At 36.6% G+C, this 22,023-nt stretch overlaps 2 protein-coding genes across 2 annotated transcripts in view; both read left to right on the top strand.

Annotated features, from left to right (window-relative positions):
- Window positions 1-16,652, top strand: part of LOC104087273 (uncharacterized) — a 102,884-nt gene extending 86,232 nt beyond the window's left edge. Inside the window, exons 2-7 of the mRNA XM_070185776.1 lie at window positions 9,340-9,465; window positions 13,709-13,769; window positions 13,887-14,022; window positions 14,127-14,451; window positions 15,580-15,708; window positions 15,806-16,652. Of these exons, the coding sequence (XP_070041877.1) occupies window positions 9,351-9,465; window positions 13,709-13,769; window positions 13,887-14,022; window positions 14,127-14,451; window positions 15,580-15,708; window positions 15,806-16,257 (1,218 nt within the window). The 5' untranslated portion in view covers window positions 9,340-9,350 and the 3' untranslated portion in view covers window positions 16,258-16,652. The remainder of the gene's footprint in view (window positions 1-9,339; window positions 9,466-13,708; window positions 13,770-13,886; window positions 14,023-14,126; window positions 14,452-15,579; window positions 15,709-15,805) is intronic.
- Window positions 1,319-8,292, top strand: LOC104087272 (monosaccharide-sensing protein 2-like). The gene is made up of 7 exons (XM_009591684.4): window positions 1,319-1,621; window positions 1,817-1,866; window positions 3,035-3,182; window positions 3,609-4,175; window positions 5,347-6,242; window positions 6,616-6,803; window positions 7,466-8,292. Exons 3-7 carry the CDS (start codon window positions 3,104-3,106, stop codon window positions 7,899-7,901), a joined length of 2,166 nt encoding a protein of 721 aa, XP_009589979.1. The 5' UTR covers window positions 1,319-1,621; window positions 1,817-1,866; window positions 3,035-3,103; the 3' UTR covers window positions 7,902-8,292.
- Window positions 16,653-22,023: the final 5,371 nt, after the last annotated feature.

Genomic DNA, 22,023 nt, shown 5'->3' with positions numbered 1-22,023 from the left:
TTTTATTCGTTGACATTCTTTTAGAAGATCTGTAAGTTTTGTTTCTTTTTCAAGATACTTTTCGCAATCGTTTTTTTCAATGTGAAGCTCATATTTCCATTGTGTTTATGTGTAAAAGTATCCCAAACCCCCTACCCCACAACAGAAATAATATAATTAATGAAAGAATTTTAACTATTTTGAGTAATTAATTGGCATTTTACTAGTACGATCGTATTGTTTTTGTCCGAACTTTCGACATAGTTATCTTTTTTCTTTCTTCAAAACCTATTTTGGAATCGCTTTTTTTTTTTAGCCCGGGGCTATTGAAAACAGTCACTCTACCTCCACAAGATAGGGGTAAGGTCCAAAGGCGGATCAAAAATTTGAAGTTTATGAGTTTCTACCGTAATTTCAGATTAATATACAATAATAATTGGGTTCACAATTATACATTTATAATATTTAGAGGATTTCTTAATAGAAATACAGGGTCTATGCAAAAGTTATTGGGTTTCGAGGAACCTAGTAACAATACTCTAGATCCGTCACTAATAAGGTCTGCATACATTCTACCTTCCTCGTATCCACTTGTTAGATTTCACTGATTATGTTGCGTGTTGTTGTAGTAATTAATCGGTAAGTAGGGTCGCATTATTTTGAGTAAATTCCATTTAACTCCTTTAATCTTTTGTATTCGGGAAATACTATTTTCTTCACCTTTTGAATGTGAAAATAAATCTTCTAAATCTTAAATCAATAACTAAGAGTTGGGAGGTAAATTTAATTTTTTTCGAAGAATTTGGACACATGAAGTTCATCTCATTTTACGCTAGCGCTCTGTTAATTACAAGAGCAAAATAAAACAATTTGCTAATGATCAGTGAACAAAGGTTTAACGATGATAAAATTAAGCAATTTCTAATAATACGAGAATAAATTTGAATCTTTTCCTCTAACTATTCACTTTTTTAAGAAAAAAAAATATTCTTTTGTATATTTCATGCATATGTTAGCATGTTTATAATAGATACATACATTTTCCTACTGATTTTATAATTTTTATTGAATTTTTTATAATTTAATTTTTTATATGTTTAATTTATAAATTATAAAATATTAAAAATTAAATACACATAGAACTTACCCCTGTGTCTCGAAGCTTTCGCCTCGCCCCGTGATAAATAAAACGCTTCGCCCTTTGCCCCGGAAACTATTATGCAATTTCTAATAGAATAAAATTGAATCTTTTTCTTCTAACTATAAAAACACATCAAAAACTTTTTCTAAAATTGTCCAAACGGCTCAAAATCAATATATAAAGTAGAATTTTGGTAAATTTGGGAAGTGATATCATCATTACTCAGAAAAGAAAAGAAAAGAAAAGTTACAGATCCCAACTGATCATGTCCAAAAGTGACTGACCAAACACAGAAATTATTCTGAATCTTTCCAAAAGATTGTACATTGAATAATAAGAGGACTAAGTTGAGTCAGTATATAATTTTGGAAGTTGGCTATGTTAACAGATCAGCTAACCACGTTCCTCGGTCACATCACATCTTACACATCATCCCCTTTTTTTGAACTGGTTTTAAGATCCCATCTTCTTTTCTTTCTCTTTCATTTGTGTCATATTCAGGTCTGTCTTTTTGCCTGCTATATTACTCACTTTAACTTAACAACCCCATTTTTCTTGCCCTTTCAAAAGAGCATTTAGTTCTGTTTTTCTTTTTAAGGCAATTGGGGTTTGAATGTTTCAAGACCAATTGTCTTGTCTCTATATAAAGTTATAGTCTTTCTTGAAATTTTAAGCTTTACATTTGGAATTTAGCAGGTTTTTCCAATTTTGGGAGCCTTTAACTGATTCTTTGAAGAATTTAGCAGGTACTTTTTTGGTTGCTTGTACATGCCATTCTTTTCACTGTTCCTTGATTGGAGGGTGTAACGGAAACATCCTATCTACCTTATGGGATTTCATTGTAATATATGCTTACACACTACCCTCTCCAAACCCCACTTCTGGGATTACACTGTGTTTGTTGTTGTTATTGTTGTTGTTGTATATTCAAAATCTGTTCTTAGATCAGTGCTCTTTGCTAGTATTAAAGAATCATTTTGGAAATTTGGCAATGGTTACATATGCAGTTGAGTAATGTAGTTAGATCTGATAAAGTTACTCTTTTTAAGGGTTTGTTTGATCTTTTTCAAGATTCAAAGACTATGCACTCTGTGTATGTTTCTTTCCTGATTGAAGTATATCATTTTTTGAATCTTTACGAAAGTGGGGTTTAAAATTTTATCAGTTTTTCTATGGTTTCAAATAGATGTATTTAAATGGGGAACATGGTCGGGAAAGATTCATATGGCCGACCTCCGCTCAGAGGCGGATCAAAAATTTAAGCTCTATGGATTCAACCTTTAAGTTCTTAGCATTGAACTCGTTATATTTTTAAAGTTATGAGGGTCATATATACTATTTATTGCAGTTTTAGTTGATTTTGATATATAAATTTATACACCGCATTGAAAGTAATGGGTTCAAATGAAGCCGGTACTTTCACGCTGCATCCGCCCCTGCCTCCACTTGTTTGGGATTGTGGTGTAGTTGTTATTGCTTTTGTTGTATAATGGTTTCAAATGTAGCATAGGAGATTTACTGAAGTCTAAAGTTAGAATCTTTCTATTTGTTCTTGTTCTGATTCAGGAACATGATCCTGTGTTTTGCATTGACTGGTTATATTAATCATGTTGGATCTTTCGAAAATTATGCATATCATTGCATATAGTTGTTTTTCAAGACAAGAGTGGGTTGCTCTAGTGGTGAGCACCCTCCACTTCCAACCAAGAGGTTGTGAGTTCGAGTCACCCCAAGAGGAAGGTAGGGAGTTCTTGGAGGGAGGGAGCCGAGGGTCTATCGGAAACAGCTTCTCTACCCCAGGGTAGGGGTAAGGTCTGCGTACACACTACCCTCCCTCCCCAGACCCCACTAGTAGGATTATACTGGGTTGTTGTTGTTTGTTGTAGTCTAATCTTCTACATGTTCTGATTGCAGGTGCTTCTAATTAGGAAGAGTTGGACATTCATTTTTTATACATAAAAGGAAGAATTTGAATTATTAAGGATGAGTGGAGCTGTGCTAATTGCACTTGCTGCAGCTATTGGCAACTTATTGCAAGGATGGGACAATGCGACAATCGCAGGTTTTACCTCATTGCACTCCTGTCGTTCTTTAATTTTTTTCGTGTTTAGTTTTCTCCTCTAGGAGAAACATGTCTTGCAGTGTTCTTGAAAGCTAATTGCGATCCCTAATATGGCCATCAGTTTCAGTATATTGTGAACATCGCATTTCTCAAATTGTCTGCCCAAATTCTATTACATATGAACAAGTTTGCCCATTTCAAATATTCCAGCATTTGCTAATACTGAAATTCAGTAGTTGGAAATACCCTGGCTTGGATTGGCCATCAGTATTTGCAACTACAAAACATCAGCATCTGAAATACCGGTGAAATATTAAAGAAACTTCTTCGATGAGTATTTCCAGTGAAGTTATAGTTTTCGCTCACAAATCTCAACTTTTAGCATATTACTATATTCTGAAAGAAAATGTATCTAATATGTTTCAGGATCTGTTCTTTACATCAAGAAGGAATTTAATTTGCAAACACAGCCAACAATGGAAGGGCTAATTGTTGCGATGTCTCTAATTGGAGCAACAGTGATCACAACATTCTCTGGACCTGTATCGGACATGCTTGGGAGACGTCCGATGCTGATAATTTCATCAGTACTTTATTTCCTTAGCGGATTAGTGATGTTATGGTCTCCAAATGTTTATGTGTTGCTTTTAGCAAGGCTCTTGGATGGATTTGGAATTGGTCTTGCGGTGACACTTGTTCCCGTCTATATATCTGAGACTGCCCCGCCAGAAATAAGAGGGCAATTGAATACCTTTCCGCAGTTCACTGGATGTGTTGGAATGTTTTTGTCATACTGCATGGTTTTCGGAATGTCATTGACGCCGTCGCCAAGTTGGAGGCTAATGCTTGGGGTTCTCTCGATTCCTTCTCTTGCTTATTTCTTTTTTACGTTGTTTTACTTGCCCGAATCTCCAAGGTGGCTGGTCAGCAAAGGTCGAATGAAAGAGGCTAAACAAGTTTTACAGAGGTTACGTGGCAGGGAAGATGTCTCAGGTTTGTTTCATCGTTCCTTTCCTTGTGCACAATTAATTTATTCCTTTGTTGTACCAGAGAATATATTTACTCCTCAGAATAGTTTTAACATACAATTGAGCTAAATCTGTGACACTCTCAGTCTTTGTGTAATCAGCAATGTTTCTTTTAATGCCTTGTTTTACAAGAATCAACTATGCATAAGATAGAAATTTGTTTTAAAGCTTTACTTGTCGAGAAAAATAAAGAAGTTTCTGCTAGAGCTTTAACCCCAATTTGCTATTGATTTCGTTGAAATTAAGGCAGCTTCTTTAGTTTGTACTGGTTTCTTAGCTTTTAGTACCTCAAGTCAGTAGCGGAGCCGAGATTTTCATTAAGGGGTGTCAAAATTTAACGAAGTAAATGTACGAATAATTCAAGGGGATTTAATACATAGCATATATACATAAAAAATAAGTAATTTTTACCTATCTAAATAATGTATTTTTCCAACGAAGGGGTGTCCCTTGGAGCTATGTGGCTCCGCCTCTGCCGCGAGATAATATAAATGTAACCAACATAAAGAATTTAGGAACTTTGTAGGCTGTTGCATATCCCATGTATGGAAAAAAGTCAAATTGTTTGATTTAAGAAATTGAATGCCGTCCCAACTTCATCACACGCTTCAAAGCCCTATGTTTGGTTGGGGTTGCTTACTAGGTTTCAGGAGATATACTCATGCACTTCAGATAATGTGTTGGTTCTATGCCTTGTGAAATCTTGCTTTGTTTTTTCTCATTTATTTGTTGCCAAGCATACAGTATTTCCATTGAATTATTCTACTCTCATCCCAATTTATGCAGCGGTGTTTAACTCAGCACAGAGTTTAAGAAAGAAAGGAAAACTTTTAAAACTTCTTGTCTGAAACAAACCATAGATATTTGTGTAGCTGTAAATCAATTCATTAACGTTAAAGTAGGAATTCTAAAGATAAGTTGTTTCTTAATAATGAAAAGTGACATTCTTTTTGGGACTGACTAAGAAGGAAAGAGTGCCACATAATTTGGGATGGAGGGAATAATATTTTTCTTTAAGGTTTAGTTCTTAGGTCAGGTTACACTTTTTCATTCTTGAAGTTAATGATCAGTCCTCCTTGGGATTTAACACTCTCGACCAAGATATTAATGTCCAATGGAATCTTCTCAATCTATAGGAGAAATGGCCTTGCTAATGGAGGGTTTAGGTGTTGGAGGTGAAGTATCTATAGAAGAATATATAATTGGTCCAGACAGTGAACTTGTCGACAACCAGGATGAGAAAGATCAAATCAAGTTATATGGAGCCGAAGAGGGTCTTTCATGGATAGCCAAACCTGTGACTGGACAAAGTACTCTTGGTCTGGCTTCACGTCACGGGAGTATGGCAAACCAAAGCATGCTTATGGATCCGTTGGTCACTCTATTTGGCAGTGTTCATGAGAAGCTTCCGGAGATGGGAAGCATGCGAAGCATGCTCTTTTCAAATGTTGGCAGCATGTTCAATATAACGGAGAATCAAGAGAAACATGAACAATGGGATGAAGAAAGCCAAAAGGACGACGAACATCATATGTCCGATGGTTCTGGGGCCGAATCCGATGATAATCTGAGAAGCCCGTTGCTCTCACGTCAAGGTACAAATGCTGAAACAAATATGGGGCCTCCAACCTCATTAAGCATGAGACAAGGTAGCAATCTCGTGCACGCAAATGGCGAGCAAGCGAGCATGGGTATTGGCGGTGGTTGGCAGCTAGCGTACAGAAAAGATGAGAAAAAGGAAGGAGCACTCAAAAGGATTTATTTACATGAAGAAGGAGGCGCTGGATCACGACGTGGATCCATTATTTCCCTTCCAGGTGATGCTCATGCTGAAGGCGAATTCATACATGCAGCTGCTTTAGTGAGTCAGTCTGTTCTTCGAGCAGAGAGCCTCTTGGGTCAACAGTCTATAGAAGAAGCAGTAGAGACACAATCTGACGCTGTTACAAAGAGGCCAGGCTGGAAAGCACTATTTGAGCCAGGAGTTAAGCATGCATTGATTGTCGGAGTTGGAATTCAAATACTTCAGCAGGTAAAAGTTGTTTTATGAACTTACTGTTTCCTATAGATAGGTAGCATAAGTATGGCAATTAAGATTACTAAATAGTTTTATAGCTGTTTTGCTCTCGGATTTTATTGGTAGAAATTGTTACAGCTCGCATAGCAATTCACCATTCAAAGAATAAAGTACATAACAATTAACTCTTCTGTGCATGACTTTGTGATGGAATTTTCTGAGCTCTGTTATGCAATGGCCTGCTATTAAGCTTTATTTAATCAGATGTTATGCTCAAACCAGTGAAGTATATGAAGTTTAAACTGGCATCAAGTCTAGAAAGTAAGTATATGAACCAAACCACATTTACTTTTGATCCAGCTACTGATTCGCTTTGGTCCTTGTACAGTTTTCCGGAATCAACGGGGTTCTGTATTACACTCCTCAAATTCTTGAACAAGCAGGAGTAGGAATTCTGCTATCAAATTTGGGCATCGGTTCTGACTCTGCGTCTCTCCTCATAAGTGCTGTCACAACTTTGTTAATGCTTCCCAGCATTGTTGTTGCGATGAGACTAATGGACTTTGCTGGCAGAAGGTATCCCTGATTCTATTAATGCTATATTTTATGTAACTCTAGAAATGATAACATTCAATCCTTGATGTGTGATTTACTCATCATGCACCATAGTTGCCTTCTCAATAAACTAGTTTTTGTTACTAAAAAGACTTGTTTCTTTAGTTTGAGGCCTAACTATGGTTAAACTTATTGTAATAAAATGAGAGTAAACACTAGTTTGGAGATTTACGGTAGTTTCCCTTGGTGGAAGCAGATAGTCTGTAGCAATCTCGACTCGGATTATTGGTCGCTGGGAATCCTCACGTAGCAGATGAATCCCCTAATCCCACAGCCTAATTATCCCTCAATTGGATGCCGAGAAACCTTACCCTAGCCGTTTTCTAATTTAGTATGTCTTCCAACACCTGTAGTGGTGTTCATATAGACATCGTTAGGGTTACAGTTAGACTAACTAATGGCCAACTAATTAGCTAGCACCCCTTATGGGTATACTAGGCCCAAAATCTCTATTTTCCAACACTTATTCAGCACAACTTTGTACAATTATTACTTTGCGCTTTGACCATGTTGAAGTTGAGAGATCTGCTTATGTGACAGATTCCAAATCTTTTAAAACCATGCACTGTTAACGCTTTAACTTTCCGTCTAAGAGAAGTATAATTGTTTGTTTTCTTTTCCAGGTGGCTTTTGCTGGCAACTTTGCCTGTCTTGTTAGCGTCACTTATCGTACTTGTCATTGGCAATGTTATTAGCATGGGCGCCGTCATGCATGCTGTGATCTCCACCATTAGTGTTGTGGTCTACTTCTGCACTTTTGTCATGGGCTTTGGTCCAATCCCAAATATCCTCTGCTCAGAGATATTCCCCACTAGCGTTCGTGGAATCTGCATTGCAATATGTGCTCTTACATTTTGGTTTGGAGACATCATTGTCACCTACTCGCTCCCCGTTATGCTTACCTCCATTGGACTTGGTGGCGTCTTTGGCATCTACGCTGTTGTGTGTGCTTTGGCTTGGGTCTTCGTTTACTTGAAGGTTCCTGAAACAAAGGGCATGCCACTTGAAGTCATAACAGAATTCTTCGCCGTTGGAGCTAAGCAAGCTGCAAGAGAATAACTACAATAGAGATTTGAAACTTACTGTTTTCTTTGTCGTGGAATCTGCATTGCTATATGTCGATGCATTCAAACGTCTTATCGTGACTTGAGGTGTTTCGCGCACCTACGAAAATGATGGTTTTTTTTCAGAAGGAAGAGAAGTAATCAGTCAAAAAGATTGTGGTCAGAAGAAGATAACTCACTTAACTGTAATCCATATTCTATCTTTTTTCTCTTTGTACTTGGTCTTTCTGCTTGCTTCAATTATGAGTTCAGCTCTCTTTAGAGCTTTCAAGATTTGGATATCAGTGCGTCATTGGCACCATCTGATGTTAATTTTTGAACATTTTATTGATACACTTATTTATTCTCCTTTCTTCCTAATTGAAGTAGGCTTGGTTTTGGCTTTCTGATTGCAGTACCTAGTTTAGTTTTGTATTTTTGCTTTGACTTTTTGATTGGTGTGCTTGTTGTTGTCCTTCCTTTTACCTTAAGAGTTAAGGTTTGCATACACACTACCCTTCCCAGACTTCACCCGTGAGATTATATTGTGTTTATTGTTGCTTTTAAATTGAAATAGGCGATTCGTTCCAATATTTGGTTGAAGTTGAGAAAAAGCGTATTTGAAGTCGAAGTTGAAAAAGGTATTTGGAATTTTTGGTTGAAGTACCAAAGCCATTAAACTTGAAAAGTGAAAAAATGTACAAAAGGAAATGGCATATGTAACATATATGTGTATTTGTTGCAAGTTAAACAGTAAGTAGACAGAACTCACAAGCTAGTAACTAAACTGTCACTATTCTATATGAGAAGACAGAAATCAGAAGCAATAATCCAAAGACAGAAATCAGAAGCAATAATCCAATTGGTGTGACGTAGACTGTCTAACTTAATGCACTGTCTCTTTTCTTCCAATTTATATAACACTTTCATTTTATCAATTTGAAAAAAAATAAATGTAGCATATTTTTCTATATTCAAAAACTCTTTAATATTTATATTTTAGTTTTACCATATAAAGACATAAAATTTTAATCATCTTACAATATATAGTTGTACATTACTTTATACAACAAAAGTTTTCATTTTCTCAAATTTTGTGCCTAATGAATTATGATACAAATTTTATTTGTACCTGATACTTACACTAACCATATCAACTTATCATGGTTAAGTAATTATATATTAATTAATTAAGTGAAAGAAGTTTATGTTATTACATTACGGGTATGAATAAGTTTTTAGAGTCAAACACTATCATACTCCTTCCATTCCAATTTAAATGACCTTAATTTAGAAAGAAAATTATTTTAATCGTGATCTTAAATATAGTATGTAGCCATACAAATTTCTAAAGTTAAAGTTAGATTATCTTAAAACATAAAATTATGTTAGAAGGGCAACAAAGTGTTACAGCGATCGCATCTACTACAACGAAAGAGTAAGCAGTGGAAGTGAAGGAACCAAAATGGATCAACAACAGCAGCAGAACCCTCCAACAGTTGACGATAAATCGCTTGAAAATAAACCCGGAATCATAATTCTTGGATCTCCCAACGTCGGCAAACGTACCCTTCTCTCCCGTAAGTAAACTTACCCTTTTCTCTCTTTACTATTCTGAGTTCAGTTCAACCCCCATTTCTCTTCTGCTATTATGTGTAGTTGAATTGTAATAAAAATTGGTCGAATATAGCAGAATAGGTATATATGGTTTATATAGTCGGCCCAACTAATCCTTCTTTACTAATCCTGCTGTATTTGTTTCTAATTGGGGTAATTCTGATTTGGGTCGAGTTCAACTTTCTTGATGCATTTATTTACTTATTTTTGAAAATATCTTAATTCAGAGTTCAATTCAACTCCATGTTTCATTGCTATTATGTATAGTTAAATTGTTATAAAATTAACTAAACTGAGCAGAATAGATATGTAAGATTCATATGGAGAGGTTGATTGACGCATAAAATTGTAATCTTTAAACTTCTTATATATTGGTGTATTCGTGTTTAGTTGGGGTAATTCTAATTTGGGTCGAGTTCATCTTTCTTGTTGCATTTGTTTTTGTTTGGAATATCTTGGGATATTTAGCTGGATTCTAATTAAATGGGCCGAATAGAGCGGAATAAATACATATGATTCGTATAGAGAGGTTGATTGACACATAAAGTTGTAATCTTTAATCTTTTTGTATGAATCTTGGTCTTTCTGTTTTTAGTTGGTGTAATTCCTACTTGGGCCGAGTTCATCTTTCTTGATGCATTTGTTTTTGTTTGGAATATCTTAGGATATTTAGCTGGATTCTTATTAAACAGGACGAACAGAGGGGAATAAATACAACAACAATAACAACAAACCCAGTAGGGTCTGGGACCCTACCTAGTGAAGGTAGAGAGGCTGTTTGCAATAGACCCCCGGCTTAGAAAGAGCGAGAAAAGGAAGAAGACGAGGGAAAAAAATAATAATAAAAAATAAAAATGAAAAAATAAAGGGGGGTGGGGAATTAGTAGTACTAAACACTAACAACACGAAATACGATAACAGAGGCGAACTAAATCACATGACGAAGTAACGATCTACTTAGGCATATACAGGAACCTGAGTGCTACTAAAGAAACTGGTAGGAAAAGGAGAAACTTATAACTACCTACTACCCTTCTGCCGTAATCCTCGACCTCCATACCTTCCTATCAAGGGTCATGTCCTTATTAAGCTGAAGCCGCGCCATATCATGTCTATTCACCTCTCCCCAATACTTCTTTGGCCTACCTCGACCTCTTCTCAAACCCGCCATGGTCAGCCTCTCACACCTCCTGACATGAGCATCAATGTTTCTCCTCTTTATATGCCCGAACCATCTCAGCCTCGACTCCCGCTTCTGTCCTCCACGGAGGCCACTCCCACTTTATCCCGAATAGCTTCATTCCTAATCTTATCGCTCCTGGTATACCCACTCATCCATCTCAACATCCTCATTTCTGCTACTTTCATCTTCTGAACATGTGAGTTCTTAATTGGCCAACACTTCGCCCCATAAAGCATAGTTGGTCGAACCACCACTCTGTAGAAATTACCTTTAAGTCTTGGCGGCACATTCTTATTACAACGCCGGACGCAAGCCTCCATTTCATCCATCCCGCTCCAATACGATGTGCGACATCCTCGTCAATCTCCCCGTTACCCTGGATAATAGACTCGAGATACTTGAAACTACCTTTCTTGGGGATAACTTGAGTATCAGCTTCACATCCACGTGTGACTGGTGGTGGAATGGAGAGGTCTTAGGGGTTACGAAGGGCTATCCTGGGGGCCACAAAGGAAGCTGGTGGTGGAATGGAGAGGTCCAAGGTAAAGTGGAAGCAAAGAAAGCGGCTTATCTGAAGCTAGTAGAGAGTACAGACGAGGATGAGAGAGGAATAAATACAGATGATTCATATAGAAAGGTTGATTGATACATAAAGTTGTAATCTTTGAATCTTTTTATATGAAGTTTGGTGTATTTGTGTTTAATTGGGGTAATTTTAATTTCGGTCGAGTTCGTCTTGTTGCGTACTCATGATTCATATAGTCAATCCAACTAACTTGGCAATGAGACGTTGATTGATACATAAAGTTGTAATCTTTAATTTCTTATGTGAGTCCTAATGTATTTGAGTTTACTTAGGGTACTTCCAATTTGGGTCGAGTTCATCTTTCTTGTTGCATTTGTTTTTGTTTAAGTTTGAAATGTCTTGGGATTTTTAGCTGCTTTTAGGGTAGTAGAGGCGTTGGAAGGATTGTAAGCATTTCCACATCCATGTCGTTTTGTGGGTCTCCATCCTTCTTAGAAGCTTAATTTGTTGTTGAAGATTGGATTATGTGAGATCGAAATACTTGTCGAGCCAACTAATTTTACATTGAGACGTTGATTGATGCATAAAGTTGTATGTATGATTCCTTATTTATTTGTGTTCAATTGGGGTAATTCCTATTTGGGCAAGGTTCATCTTTCTTGTTGGTTTTATTTTTTGTTGTTTTTGTTTTCTTTTGAAACTTATATTGGATTTTTAGCTGGCTTCTCCATTCTTTTGTGAAGCTTAAATCATTGATGAGGTACGGAAAGAAATGAAAATTAGAGAATGAGATCAAATGATCATCTTACGTTATACTGTGACACCCTAGGCGAATTCCACATCGACAAAACACGAGAGAGATGCTGGGCATATAAGTAAACATGCCTTAGACCCTAGTGACGCGTTTTAAACCCGTGAGGGTCTAGGTCCAGAGCGGACAATATCACTAGCGGGCTGGGCTGTTACACATGGTATCAGAACCACTGTTGTGTCAGCCTTGCCGACGGTGAGTCAGAGTTCAACTGAGTTTAGGCAAATCCCGGTTAGGCGGGACAAACCTCAGTGCTGAGTCTAGGCGAATCCCATGCGGTGGGGCAAATCTTAACGAGGACGCTGAGTCTATAAGAGGGGGTTTATGTAACACCCCAGATTTTAGACAGAGTCCCACATCGGCAAAACACAAGAGGGATGCTGGGTATATAAGTTAACAAGCTTTAGACCCTAGTGACGTGTTTTAAACCTGTGACGGCCTAGGCTCAGAGCGGATAATATCACTAGCGGGCTGAGCTGTTACAGTTGGTATTAGAGCGGACGACCTTACTTGAACAGGATCTGATCTATAGGCTCGTACCACTGTATCCTTGAGTTCGAAGGTTGGAGGCTACACCAAGTCTGGTTGATGAGACATGGCCTAGGCCCGAGCGGACAATATCGCTAGACTGTTACATATGGTATCAGAGCCACTCCGCGTGCAACCTTGAACAGTGGTGGGGCAAACTTAGCAAGGAAGGGGGTGTATGTGACACCCTAGGCGAATCCCACATCGACAAAACACGGGAGAGATGCTGGGTATATAAGTAAACATGCCTTAGACCCTCATGACGCGTTTTAAACCCGTGAGGGTCTATGCCCAAAGCGGACAATATCACTAGCGGATTGGGCTGTTACATATACATATGCAGAAGTGGAAAAAAGAGTCTTTTTGATGTATTCCATAGGTTCATTAACATGAACGGGGAAAATCGAGCATAAGATGTATATAGAAATAGAGTCTTATGCAAGTATATGAAAAACGAAATAGTCTTTTGCAAATGTACTTATTTTTTAGGAGTTAAAACTGGTCTGTTATTGGTTCTTTGGTTTCTCTACTTTTTGGTATATCACTTATATAAGGGAATCCAAAGCTAGTGAAGTAAGTCACTTAAGATGGAGTGGATTCTGAATACATGTCCATAATGCCAATCGAAAGTTTTCCTGAAGGACCCAATTCTTATAATTTTTCCTGTTAGTGGAGTCCTGAAGAAGACAGAGATGTGACTTGCTAATTAGTCCAAAATCCCATTCAACTTGCTACTTCATTGGAAAAGATCGGGATTAAGCAAAAGGTCCCTAAAGACTTCAGACTATCATACCCCTTTCCATCTGGTGGACTAAAGAGAGAAACAACAGATTTTTTGAAGACAAAATTAGAAACATTCTTAGCCTTTAACATAGATGCATCTCTTTGTTAGCTTTTTGGTGCAACCTTACCATTGTACATGATGTAGATGCAATAATTGATCTATTAGGGGAATTGCATAACAACAACAATAATACCCAGTGTAATTAAGGTTGTTTCCAATAGACCCCCGGCTCTATTATGGGAATTGCGCTCTCTGTAATTATCTTTTGTAGCACTGGCTCAGTGCATGTTTTCCACTTATAAAAGTTTTCTTATCTGTGGAGGTGATTCTATTTCATATAGCATTGCCAGATAATTTTCAATTTTTAAATGCAGGACTACTTTCAATAGATTCTGAAGACGCCTTTGATTCATCTTCTGACATCCTAGCCTATCCGTAAGTTAACAAAGTATATCCCCCTTCCCTTGATTAGCTATATTGTTGCAAAAGATGCTCTAGTATCTAGAATTTTCTTTTTATGTTACAAATATGCATCATTAATTTGTTCGTCAGGTGGACAATCAACACGAAGTATTATAATGCTGATGTTTCTATTTGGGTGGCCCATCTTCATGAGGATTTCTCCATTGGAGCTTTGCCAGCATTTGACCACCTTATTGCATTGGTGTTGGTCTTCGATATTAGTGATGTAAGCCTGACCTTTTTCTTTCCTCTTCTTTTCATTTCCTACTTTACGATATTATGCACTCTACTTCAGAAATCTGATGACTTCTCGTCTGACACCATCTGCAGCTCTCATCTTTTGTTGCGCTGAAAGATTGGGTTTCCCGCACCGACATCCTTACGTTTGAGATTTTGTTGTGCATTGGCAACAAATTGGACCTTCTTCCTGGTCATTCAGCTCATGTTGAATACAGACGACGCCTGTTAAAAAGTGCAGACTCCTCAGGTAGACCTTATATAGAATTGGACTCTGGAATTTCTGAAACAGAAGGAAGCAGCTTATTAGGAGATGATGATACATCATTGGAGTATAAGAAGTCCTGCTTAGATTGGTGCCTCGAACACAACATAGAATATGTTGAAGCCTGTGCATCAAATGTTGATTTTGACAAATGTATGTCTCTTGTTTTTGTCATGAGATTTCTATCCTTCTTTGTCACAACTTTTCTTAATCCCCTGTTTTTGAATTTATATTAGACGATAAAATCCTTTGCTGCATCCACTTATATGCGGGAGAAAAGAGTGAAAAGATGAGAATTTAGGTGGCTAAGGTCATCTATTCCGCTTTTATGGTCCTATAATTGCTAAGGGGAGTGTCTGAAGGTTCCCATTGGATAATTTTATTCACTTTAATTCCAGTTATTTTACTGTGCTACTATTGATGAGATGTGGCAGCATAAATCATTGTCGGTTTCCGTAGTGTTGATCCAATTGGAGTCTTTTGTCATACCAAGGTTGTCTCTTGCTGTGAACAGTGTTATCAAAGGCGCTTAAGCCCTAAAGCGAGGCTCAAAACATGTTGAGCGCTTCGCCTCGCTTAGCGGGCGCTTCAGTATTGTCATCAAGGCTCTAAGACATACTTTTCCTTGCCAATGAGCGTAATCCCGAAGAGGCTATACTAAACAAGTGATATTTCATTTATCATAAATTTTCTTTAATTTCTTTGTTCATATATTTGGTATTCATGCTTATAGATATTAGTCTTGGAGTATATATACATATTTGTAGTTTTTCCCCAGTTGCGCCTTTCTTCATTAAAGCTCCCGCTTTATTTGCGCTTAAAGCCCCAACAGACATTAGAGCTTTTTTGCGCTTTTCGCCTTTGATAACATTGGTTGTGAAATCTGTATTTAGAAAGATATTTCTTGGAACTTGTACCTCAGTATGACTTTGTATGAATCTGCATATTGGCGATCTACTTATAGGCAAATAGGAATGTGTAATGTGATGATGGAATGTGCCCCAGTATTTCACTTCTTGGCCCTAAATGCCCATGTTAGCATCATTCATGAGTAATCCATGATACAACACATTTTGTATTATCAGTTGCTGACTTGCTGCAAAGCTTCTACTCCATTTTGCAACCATTCACGGTTCATAACTTTGAGTACGCTTCTTATTCTATTCATGAGCTGGTTCTAGTTTGCCTTTCCACTGATGCTAGCTAAAATGGAAGTGTTCTTCCACTTTTTTTAACTCTTATTCTTTAGAATTCAGTAATAAGAATGTTTTTTGTTGACAGGTCTTTCTGTGGATGGTGATTCTCAGGGCGTTGAACGGCTCTTTGGGGCACTTTCAGCTTATATGTGGCCTGGAATGATCTTGAAGTCTGGTGATAGGATTACTGAACCTTCATTACCTGAACCGCAAGGTTTTAATATTTCTGTCGATGATGCAATTTACTCTTTTTGTACCTTTTTGAGGGCCTATTCAAATGACCGAATGTTTTTCTGTGGCTCACCTTTCAGAATTGTCAGATGAAGAATCTGATTTTGAACTTGAATACGAAATCTTATCTGCTGGCTCCGCTGATCCCTGGGATGACACAGATTTAGGATGGGTATCTGCAGATGCTCCCGGTGAAACCAGTGGAACAAAGGAATCAGTTCCCAATGGAAAGAGTGGAACCGAGTTAATTGGACGAGAAATGCTACCCTCATCATCTGCGTCTCAATTGGAAGGAGAAAGTGAAAGAAAAGAAGTGCCCAGAGCAGATGTAGCTGCTGATGATTTAGAGGATGATAAAGGAACAACATTTGATTTTGAGAATTTAGAGCAGTTAATGTCCGAGATAGGGAATGTTCGAGACAGCTTGAGGTTAATGCCAGACTTCCAAAGGAGGGAAATGGCTGCAAACTTGGCAATGAAAATGGCGGCCATGTTTGGTGATAGCAGTGGAGATGAAGGAGGATTTGATTGATAGGAGACGCCTATACAGTTCACTGATCACGAATACCTGTCAGTTTAACTTCTTACGAAGCTGTTCATAAAGTAAAGGTATCTGATAAGCGCGTTGTGCATTCATATGAGGTAAGATCGCTGAGCTATCTGTCAAAGATCTCTGCTACAGAATTTGAAGCTTTATTTCTGTGTGGTTATGATCCAAAGACAAAGCAATATTTACGAGTCCTAACAGGTGATTGGAGATGGTAGATATATTTTTAGCTTGTTTGGTTTCTATGTAGTTTTTCAGATTTACCTCCCAGAAACGATGTGCGTGTTGTTAGCAAGTTTAGTATGTTATGTTATGAGATCAGCTGTGACTATATTTATCGAACTTCTGATTATGTTATGAGAATTAGCTGTCTTCTCTTGTGGGTAAACCTAAGGGGCAACAGTGTTAATGTACGGAGATTTGTCCGGAGGCGTATCATGGATTACATATATTAGGATTGTACCCATTCTAAACGCACTAACTCTACATTATGAATCTGTATTGCAACAACAACAACAACTCAGTGTAATCCCACAAGTGGGGTCTGAATATGTATTGGATTTGTCTGATTATTTGACAGTGTTTAGCAGTGAGTTTCTCTTGCTGTTCCCATTTGTCTCAAATCCTGGCGATACATTTAAGTCCACTAAAATTTTCACCTCATACAGACGGCACATTTCAAGAATATTCCCTGCTTCTTGTCTCAAATGAAAGTTATTTCACAGAGTGGTTTCTGTTTTATATAAAGGCAATGCAAAGACCAAGTTTCTAAAGGAGATGTGTGTCACCCTCATTTTTATCTTGGTATGTCGCTATAATGCGGGTCTGCATTCTTGATATATCTTCTGCACTTTTTCTGTCTTATTATCTCCAAACCCATTTTTTATGTAGTATCCTTCTGCTTGTTCTACTGGTTACTTGCATGAAATAATTGATTATTGGGAATCTTTGCTAGATTTGTTTCCAACTTTCCATTCACCTACACAAGTTGATGATATTGACATATACTAGTTGAGAAGATTCACCTTTAGTTGCCTTTTAACTCAATTATTATTATTATTATTATTATTGCTTTATAACACAATGAAATGATAGGTGGTATTTGTGATAAGTGGGTTTCTTCTCTATCTTTACATATCCTTTTGGTTCATTGCTTTTTGGCAGAAATGGGATTGGTCTACAATTGATTCCTGTATAGAAGCATCTTTAGCTTTGGGCAATCGATGACTAAAAAAGGCAGTCCAGTGCACTAAGCTCCCTCTATGCGCAGGGTCCGGAAAAGGACCGGACCACTAGGGCGATCGATGACGCTGGATGCTAAAACATTTACTCCCAACTAATGTGTTTCTTAGATTGATTAATCAATCGGCTAACCTCATTTTCAAAAAGTTAGTCTGTTTTTTAAGATCTCTTTATTACCAAAACGTTAACATAGTTCGAGAATGTAAAAAGGAAAAGCATAGATGCTTCAGTTAGGAGGTTTGAGAGGTTAACCTTAGTGGATGTGCGGAGAGGTAGAGGTAGGTCTAAGAAGTATTGGGAGAGGTGATTAGGCAAGACATGACGTAACTTCAGCTTCTCTTGATAGGAGGGTGTGAAGGTCGAGAATTAGGGTAGAAGGTTAGTAGGTGGTCGAGCGTTTTTCTTTTTCTTTCCAATAACGGTAGTATTAATGTTAGCATGGTATCTTTCTTGTTCTTGGATTTCTATTACTACATGTGGTTTGATTGCTATCTTTCGCGTTAGTTTTCTTAATATCTTGCTGTTGTTATTGCTTGTTGCCACTGCTTCTTTTCTTGAGCCAAGGGTCTATCGGAAACGGTCCTTCTGCCCTCCAGAGTAGGGTTAAGGTTTGCATACACACTACCCTTCCCAGTAGGGTTAAGGTCTGCATACACACTACCCTTCCCATACCTTACTTGTGAGAATTCACCTACTTGTGGGAATTCGCTGTTATTACTTTCGTTTATTCAGAACTCAATTTTGTCTTTTAAGGCGAACAATGTCTTCTTTCTTTTAAGGCAAATTATCTAATGCGATTGCTTGCGCGATGTCTGAAAAGTTGATAATATTTGTTCTTTTTATAAAGGAGTATATGATCTCATTTGTTAACTTTTATTTAATAATCTGAGTTTAAATAGTGAAACACTTAAAAGAGCAAAAATATGGATTTAATTCGACCCACGTATCAATTTCTCAATAATTGAGAGTAATATTGTCCTTTAACATGGATAGTCAAAAGACAAAAAATGAAAAAAGGCATGATATAAACAGAGCTTTAGTACCTTAATAAAACTAAATAGTGCTTGAAAATACAAATATAAAAATGAAACCTGCAACTTGGAGCAAACAATGTCTTCGGAATCCCAATTTACATCCTCCATTCTCCTGCCTTTCTCAATTCAACATATTGGGTATAACACATGAATTTTTTCCTTTCGGTGCATGGAATCAATAGAATTTCTTAGTGATCGAAGTCATCGAACACCACTGCTTAAGGTCCTCTCGTGTGACGTCAGGTAATGGTCAAAACTCAGGCAAGAAATGCTGAAAAGCGAGAGGTCGTCTCCCAACACATTCACCTATAGTTGATCAATCACACATTGAGATAGGCTTGTTCATGGATCAGATTTGGCATATTTTGGACTATAATTTCGGATTTCGGATTTGGTAAATTACAATCCGAACCAAATTAAATTCGGCTCGGATTGGATTTTGATATTTGGATCGGATAAATATTTCGGATTACGGTTCGGATGGTAAGCCTTATATATTAAGATGCTAAGATAAAAGACTTTAAGTATAACTAGCTATAACTAACGAGTCATACACAACATTCCATATAATTACTCAAATCTTTCATGATAAGGAAACTATGTAAGATCACAACATACTTGGATTGAGAAACAGGCAAAAGCACACCCGTTTCAAACATCACATACCAAGCCAGAGCAAAAATATAAGGACATGATTAACCTCACTTGTGTTTCTCAGCAAGAAAACTCAGAGAAACAAGACCTGTCCAAATTTTTTACTAATTGCTGCCAAATAATGAAATATACTTTGATGCTCTTACTGTCTAAATAACTTCTCCTATTATTTCGCACAAGACAATCAACATCAAGTATTGATGCAAGCTTCTCAACTAGTATTAGACCCCATTGAGAGCCTTCATTTCTGTCGTTACGTGCTCTTGATGAAAGAATATGAGATAAGTAAGACAAATGAAACCTGACTCGGAAATGAACCCGATGGTCAATCTTTCCCTGGCTTGAGAGGTTTCATTTCAGGTTAAGCAGGGGATCAAGACTTTAATGCTTTCATTCCTTCATCTTCAGATAGGTGAATCAATGGGCTCATTTCCTTTTTTTCTCTCGTCGTAAAAGAAGGTCGTGTATCATAGTTCGAGTTAAAAAGAAGAAAGGGGTTGCGGTCGTGGAATGCATAAGCCCCTTAGATAGGGGTGACTTTCTTGTGGTAGTAATTGTGAATGAGCAAGTAGGGGGCAGCAACTAAGCCTATGGAGTATAGCCAAGTTGTAAGGCATCGATTTTTGGTACCGGCATGCAAAGGTTCGAATCCTTTTACTCCAGATTATGAACACCTGATCGGATCTGTCAAGAACGAACTGACCAGTTAGGAAGCTAGACATCAAGTAAGTGGTTTGATGAGAATAACTAAGCTGACACGTCAGAGTTGGCTACTGGCACGAGGGTTCATTCATTATGAACTAAAACGTGGTTGGCTGATTAGTGAGGTCTTAAAAACGTCAAACCCTCCACTTCAATTGGTATTTTTTCACGAAAAGTAGACATGAGATAAGCAATCTGCTCTTTCCTTCCTTTACTGAAAATTCTTCTATTAGTATTAGTGAAAGCTCAATCCCAACTCTCTCACTAAGATCGAATCCCTCTGAATCGGACGTAAGGGTCTCCCCTATCTGGCTCTCTGTAGGGGAATCTCCACTCACAATTAAAGAGGCTGAGAGTAAGCGTAAGCTCACCCGGAAGCTCTAAGAGCTTCCCTTCATTCGCTTCGCGGGAGCCGCACAACACATAGCTGGATAAATCTAGTAAATTTTATGGGTGATCATTCAACTATGTGTTCATTACCCAAAAGCCATTTTTCTTTCTTTTGTTACGTAAAGGTCATTCAACTTTGTGTTCATTACCCAAAAGTCACTTTTCTTTCTTTTGTTACAAGAAAATTATTTTACTATACTTCAGTTATCACAATAATCACTTTGACCAGATTTTACAAATTTTTTACCTGAAAAGTCTATTATGCCTTTGACATTATAAATTCTTCCATTTATGTAATACCTTCTATATTATATGACATAGAATATACTTTCACCCATATATTTTACTTATAATTAAAATAACTTAATCTTATTTTATTTATTATTTTTATAATATATTCGTACATTTATTTATTTTTTCTTAATATTAATTTTCAAGATATATAAGTAGCATTATTAAATTTGTCAATAACATTACCGTGAACAAATCTCAAGTCCACGTTCTTAATCATGCTTAATGAAATATACTTAATGAAAATTAAAAAAATAAAGCACATTGATTTATCAGCCAAGCCATACCCATTAATTTAATAAATAAAATACCCACATTTAGCAAAATATCACATCAGATTAATACTTTAAATGAATAATATTACTAGATAAAGCTTTAAAAAACTTAATATTAAACACAAATATCTTTGAAACTTCTTTTAAAATTTTTATTTACTATAAAAAATTATCATTTGTTAAACAATTATGTTTTATTATTTTAAATAAATATTAAAAAATAAATATTTTATTATTTTTTTTATATTTAAAACATGTTCATGTTTGAATATGATTAAACAAATTGAGTACCATGAAAAAATTAAATGTATGGATATACTATAAAATAATAAATAAAATAATTTAATATTATTTTAATTATAAGTAAAATACCTAGGTAAAACTATATTATATAGTATATAATATAAAAGGTATTATACATAAATGAGAGAATTTATAATGTCAATGACATAATAGACTTTTCAAGTAAAAGTATTATAAAATATGGCCAAGGTGACTTTTATGATAAATAGAGCAAGGTAAAATATTTTTTGTATAAGAAAAGAAAGAAAAGTAATTTTTGGGTAATGAACACAAAGTTAAATGATTTTTACGTAACAAAAAGAAAAAAAATGACTTTTGCGGAATGAACATAAAGTTGAATGACCACCCATGAAATTGATGACACCTTCACTTTTATATGTAGACCCTAGGATTTCGGATCAGTTAGAATTTAAATTAAGCCAAACCGTATCCGATATTCAAAATAATTAAATCTTTAATCTGAAATCCGATCCAAAGAGTTGAAATCCGATCAGAATCAATCCAAATAATACGGATCAGTTCGGATTTTCGATTTGACCCAAATAATGCACGGCACTACGTTAAGGCACATCTTTTGAATGGTCATGTCAACGCCTCCCCGACTAGAACTCTCTTTTTCATCGGAATTTTAATTGCTAAACATTTTCTTTTAACCAATTAAATCAGAGATGGTACCAATAATTAAGTGATAAGTAGTCTTTTATATTTAACTACAGATTTTGAGTTTGAGTCCTCGATAGAATCACCTCTTACCCTAATGTGAAACTTTTCGAAGCAAGGCCAAATTTAATCAAGCATTAAGAAAAAATATCCGAACGGAAAACCAAAACAAAAAATGAAGATTGTTGAAATCAACGAGG

This window comes from Nicotiana tomentosiformis, chromosome 9 (genome assembly GCF_000390325.3).
Source record: "Nicotiana tomentosiformis chromosome 9, ASM39032v3, whole genome shotgun sequence".
Taxonomy (NCBI): Eukaryota; Viridiplantae; Streptophyta; class Magnoliopsida; order Solanales; family Solanaceae; genus Nicotiana; species Nicotiana tomentosiformis.
Note: the sequence above shows the minus strand (reverse complement) of the source record. Positions and strands in the feature narration are given on the sequence as shown.